The 5717-nt window shown below is 48.6% G+C and overlaps 1 protein-coding gene across 1 annotated transcript in view; it reads right to left on the bottom strand.

The window, feature by feature from the left end:
* The window catches only part of LOC109302367 (organic solute transporter subunit alpha-like), a 56633-nt gene that overhangs the window by 16124 nt on the left and 34792 nt on the right, over window positions 1-5717 (bottom strand). The window contains exon 7 of the mRNA XM_019523927.1: window positions 1583-1688. Within this exon, the coding sequence (XP_019379472.1) occupies window positions 1583-1688 (106 nt within the window). The remainder of the gene's footprint in view (window positions 1-1582; window positions 1689-5717) is intronic.

Below are 5717 nucleotides of genomic sequence, written 5' to 3'. Positions count from 1 at the left end.
CTGGGCTGGGCGTTAAGCATGCGGACGCCGGGTGGAGAGAACCCTGGCAGGGATACGGAGGTTAGCCAGGTTGGCGGGGAACCTAAGTTGTAGCCGAGGGGCTTTGTGTTTTGTGTTATAGCCGTTTGGCTTATGGCTTGTGTTCGTTTGTATAAGACTGGAGGACTGGGCAAGGCTGTAGAGGTGGAGGAGGCCTCAACAGGAGCCCTCCAGTAAGGTGGGGGTGCTCTGAGCACCAGGGAGGGCGCTGTAGTTGGCGCAAGAAGCGCGAGTAGGAGCCTGGTGCGGGCTATCCGGGCACGGAGAAGAGACTCCAGTGTGGGCTACATGAGCACAGGCAAGAGGCCCATTGGGCGTGGGCGCGAGAAGCACGAGGGTGCAAGAAGCACTGTAAGCCCATTGGGTGTGGGCGCGAGAAGCGCAAGGGCGCAAAAAGCGCGGCACGAGTAGGCCCAATGGGCAAGGAGTGCGAGTAGGAGCCTGGTGTGGACTATATGGGCACAGGGGAGAGACTCCGGTGCGGGTTACCTGAACACAGGCAAGAGGCCCAGTGGGCAAGGGCGCGAGAAGCGCGAGGGCGTGAGAAGCACTGTAGGCCCAGTGGGCACGGGCGTGAGAAGCGCGAGAAGGCCCCAGTGGGGCATAGGCCCAAGAAGGCAGGTCTGGGGGGGGCCAGGTAAGGCTAAGGCCACCTGAGCCCCAATGGTGAGAAGCCCGAGTCAGGCATATGACCCTAGAAGGGGTCTGGGGCCAGGTAAGGCTGAGGCCGCCTGAGCCCCGAGTGTGAGAAGCGCGAGACTAGGCCCGAGCGCGGGCAAAGGCGCGCGGGAAGCGCAGGCGTAGGCCCAAGTTGGGCGGGAAGTGCGAGTACAGGCCTGAGAGTGGGCAAGGAGTGCGGAGAGTGTAGGTATACGCCTGAGTGCGGGCCAGGGGTGCGGGGAGCACTGGTCCAGGCCCGAGAGCGGGCATACATTAGGAGGAGGCCCCAGCAGGGCACGCACATTGAGAGAAGGCCCCAGGAGCGGGCATACATTGAGAGAAGGCCCTAAGGGACGGCGGGCTACTTGGAACAGTTGGGAGACAGGCCGGCGAGGGCCAGTATAGGGAGTAGTCCCGGAAGTGCAGGTTTAGTGAGACTGGCCCTGTGCCAAGGAAATCTGGAAGGCAGCCTCCCATTGATACAATATTAGATCAAAGACGTGGCGGGCGAGACGGAGGGTGCGTTCAGGACCCAGACTTGGCACGGTAGGCAAGGGCGCTAGGGGAGGGCACGGCACCCCTAGGGGCAGTCCTGCCACACACACCCTCCCATTCTGAAAACAGCACTGGGGGCAGGGTGGGCTATATCAGCCCAGCCCTGCTCCTGGTGCATGCTGACAAAAGTTAATGAAGGCGCTTCACTTCAGAACGCCTTCATCTGAACCCATTCAGATTATTGGGCACTTTTAAAGTGCTCTGTGGCCATGCTCTTCTGTCAGGGGGCCAATTGCGAGACAAAATATTACTTGTCAGCACCCTGCATCTAAACAAATACTGGTATAAGAAAATAGAAAATAACCCCACCCCATCCACAAGAACTTACAAGCTGCTCTGGCTGAAGAGGGGAGTGGTGGTGCACAAGGAATAATTCTGTGTGTGGCCAAAATATTGATGATAGCTGCCTGGAGCTGGCTCAGAATGAGGATGAACTGCAGAGAAAGACAGAGAGAAGGATACGGATGCTTTAATTACCTAAGCAAAGAGAGACATTTCAGCATATTTATACTGCCTGAGTAATAAACATCTTACAACTCATTTTTCTCTTCTTCCCATCCCCTGTACTCTAAAGATGGTCTGTTCTGGATAATAAATCTCTGGAACATGATAATGTTGCAGGATGGGCAAATCTAGAATATTGAAAAAGTGCATCATCATTCATCACATATAAAATTAACTGATTTTTCTTGAGGTAAAAAGAAACTAGAAGCTTTGCTAATACACTAGGGGCCTAGGGCTGTATTATTCAGTTTAAGATTGAAGCAAAAACAAATATGACTTCACCAGTATGAGTTAAAAACAATCTGCAGAGCTAGAAGTTTCATTATCAGGAGCAGCTAACAGACTGCAGAACAAGGGACAGCTTGACTGGTAGAAGAGGAAGAGAGGATCATTAACACCTGTTGAATGAAGAGTTTAGAAGGAATCAGGTAAATTATATTGAGCTATTATGTCAAATGGCTCCCTCAGCACTGCCCGACTGGAAATACTGCTGCCACTGCTAGGCAGTTGGCTTTAAAATCTAGGTGAAGCAACAGCCAGAGGGGGGTGCAAGTGTACCAGTGCATCTCCTCCCTCCCTGGACCCACCCTGCAATGTTTTTTTTTTTTTTCTTCTAAAGTGTTCTGCCTGCCTCTTGCAGTCTAGGGGCATAATATGTCTTGACTTACAATGACAGCTTTGAGCAAAATTTATTGCTGAATAGCAAATGAAAATCATAATAATAATAATATAAAACAGGCTTACTAGTTACTCTAGTTTTTAGCTGGTACACTCCTTTAACAGGGGAAAGGGATTTTTCTTTTGCCTCACACCAGGACAGGAAGATGTTCCTGATTCCTGTGGTCTGATTGTGACAGCTGAACAGGAGTTAACAGCTATAAGAGGAGCAGCTTTTTTGGCAGAGAGACTCTTTGCATGTTTGTGCATGTCTCTGCATGTTTATACTCTATATAACTGTGTAGGCCTGCTCCCGGGTGACTTATCCAAATTTACTGGACACACATACATTTGGAAACCTTTCAAAAGGGCATTAGCTGATAAGCTGTTCCATTCTAATTGTTACATGTGAATGAGCTGAGAATGATTCAAGTGTAGCAAAGTGTGCCTAGATAAACCTTGGAGGAAGCAGTGTTGAGTTGCTTCCCTACCTCCAAATCATTCTCAGCTTGTTCACACATAACAATTACAAGGTAACAGCTGCTGCCCTTTTGCAAGGTTCCCCTTCTGAAAGGACTCCAAATGCACCTGTGTCCACACCATGAGTGTTAGTTCAAGCACATGAATATTACCCTACCCTTTCTTCCCAAGCTTCACTGGCCATTGCAAACACATCCCTAGTGAGATTTATGAAAGGCTGCATATACACTTGCTTGGAGGAGGGAGAAGAGTATTTTAGAGTGGTTCCTGAACAGCTGCCCTAATTAAAATGGCTCACTATCATGTGTACTAAGCTCCCTCCCTCCCCCCCCCATTTCAAAATGGGCATGGCAGCCCTTTAACTAAAGCTCATTCAGCGAGGTTTAGTTAAAGCACCCCCATGGGCATTTTGAAACACAGGGGAGATTAATACACATGGCAATGATCATAGGCAACACATAGGAGGGCACGTGCCCTCCCCCGAGATTGGTCCTTGCTGGTCAGGGACTGGGGGGGGCAATGGCTGGTGCCCCCGTGAGAATGTGGAGGTGCTGAGAGAAGCGCTAGTAGCACTTCCAGGTTTGCTGCCAGCACTTCCGCCAGCGGTGGCAATTAGCCACTGGTACCCCCCCAGGATCAGGAGGCACCAGTTGCCCATGGCAATGAGGTGACACTGCAGCACACTAATTAGATTAATTGAATCGATTAAGCAAGTCTGCTCTGATGCGTTCCAACTAGAACACAAACCAGCACACCTATATGCAGCCAAAGTAGCTAAACAAGATAGGCACCTGTACTTAAAAGGGACACCTAGCATTTTTGCCAATCCCACTATATATGTATGTATGTGCATGCATATACATATATTCACATACATATACAAATAGAAGCACAAAACGCACATAAATCTTCCATGTACTGCTCTTGGCCTGTGTGATTTTGGGTCAGAACTTATCACCACCACCAAGGAGGAGTTTCTGAGGTCATATTCATCTGAGGTCATATTTCTAACTGAGATGTAGCTTTGCATTTATTTATAGCAAGTGCATCTTGTCTCCCCCTATTCCTATCTTGGCTCCCAAAATAATAAAGCAAACAGATGTAGAAAGTTGGGGAAATATTACTAACAGAACCATCACTGAAAAAACTGGATGGTGTCTAGGTGATGCTTGGCCATTCCTTCAGGCCACATAGCTACATGTACTTGTGAGGGGGCATTATGGGCCCAATATGCACCTCCCTCTGATATCAAGTGGAGTGTTAGACTCAGCCATAGTCAGCTGGGTATAACATTACCTGTTGTTCAAGGATTTAGGCCTTCTCTGCTTCTGGTGTACCTGTACTGATGCAGCTCCATGAATGCAAACCTCTAGTGAGGACAAGTTGCACCAGTTAAATTCTAATATGCACAGGTGGCCTAGACAGACAACACATCTGTACTGGAGCAATTGGCATTACACCAACATCCAAAAGTAGTGGATGGATGTCACAAATCCTGAATCAAATGTAATTTCACCCAGTCCAGCGCAGAATAAACTCTGTGGCTGTCCCCAGATGAGCATGTGCATTTGTTTCCCCAGGGACAAGTAGTAGGGCTGTGTCAAATTTCACCAGCTGTTTCATTTTGACACTGTTTTGACTTGTTTCGAGCTTGAAACAGTGAAACTGAAATGAAACAAAGGGCTTCAAAACAGCATCAAAACAAAGCAAAGGCAGTTGAAACATTTCAAAAGTTTCAAAATGCTTTGAATTTCAAAGCTAAAGCTGGGCTTGCCTGCAGGGAAACAGAAAGTAAGGAGAGGGAGGGGGAAGAGTGGGGAAGGACTGTTCTGATATTTACTGTGACTGTTTGGCTGTCTGAGATTCTGCTGGTGCTACTGTGCTGCTTACTAAGTTATTACCTGTTGTTATTTAAAGTGGTGGACTGGGCTGAGGCTGTAGGGGAGGAGAAGACCTCATTAGGGCACACTACTGTGTTGCGCAGAGGCCCCAGTGCCAGCTAGGGCATGCCTTAACACACACACACACACAGTGTCACCTATGTCACAACTTTTGCTCGTCAGCAGCTTGAGGTACAGTTTCCCAGAAACCCCTGTACCTATCTCCTTGAAACTTGGCAGGCTTCATGGCGTCAGCAAGGACCTGCCAAGGGCCACAAAGCCTGTTTTCACCCCCCTGTGCCTTCACACTTACAAATGACATGAATTTTGCTTTCAAGACTTTGAGGTGCAGTTTCCCAGAAACCCCTGCACCTATCTCCTTGACACTTGGCAGACTTCATACCCTGAGAAGAGGCTACTATCCCTGTTGTTTTAATCTAAATCTGCCACAAAATGACAAAGTTATAGGCAGTTTTGTGCTTTCCCATTATAGCCTATGGGTAAAATGTCAAGATAGCATTGAAACAACGTCAAAACAGCAAAACAGTTTAGATGAAACAAAACAAAATGGAACAGTCCTTTCAAAACTAAATGAAACTTGAAATGAAACACTGTCCTGTTGAAATGGTAAAATGGAAGTTGAAACAAAATGGTGCTATTTCACATATCCCTAACAAGTAGCAGCAGCACAGCTTGGGCTGGGGGAACGCCTATGCCACACCTGCTCTGGAGCATGTCAGGTTACCCCGGGTGGGGTAGGGGAGTCTGGGGCCATCAACTATTCTGGCCCCAGCAGCCTTACCTGGGGTCCAGCTGGCCAGGCTCCTGTTTTGGGCAGCATGCCCTGTTGCCATATGCGCCACCCTACTTTTTTTTTGGCATGGATTTTTTTTACCCCAGGATCTCCTAGGGTCATAGCCGCCCCCCCCCCAGCTGCAAGGT

This window comes from Gavialis gangeticus, unplaced genomic scaffold, assembly GCF_001723915.1.
Source record: "Gavialis gangeticus isolate Ggan-Ray unplaced genomic scaffold, GavGan_comp1, whole genome shotgun sequence".
NCBI classification, from domain to species: Eukaryota; Metazoa; Chordata; order Crocodylia; family Gavialidae; genus Gavialis; species Gavialis gangeticus.
This window is presented reverse-complemented; position numbering and strand designations above follow the sequence as displayed.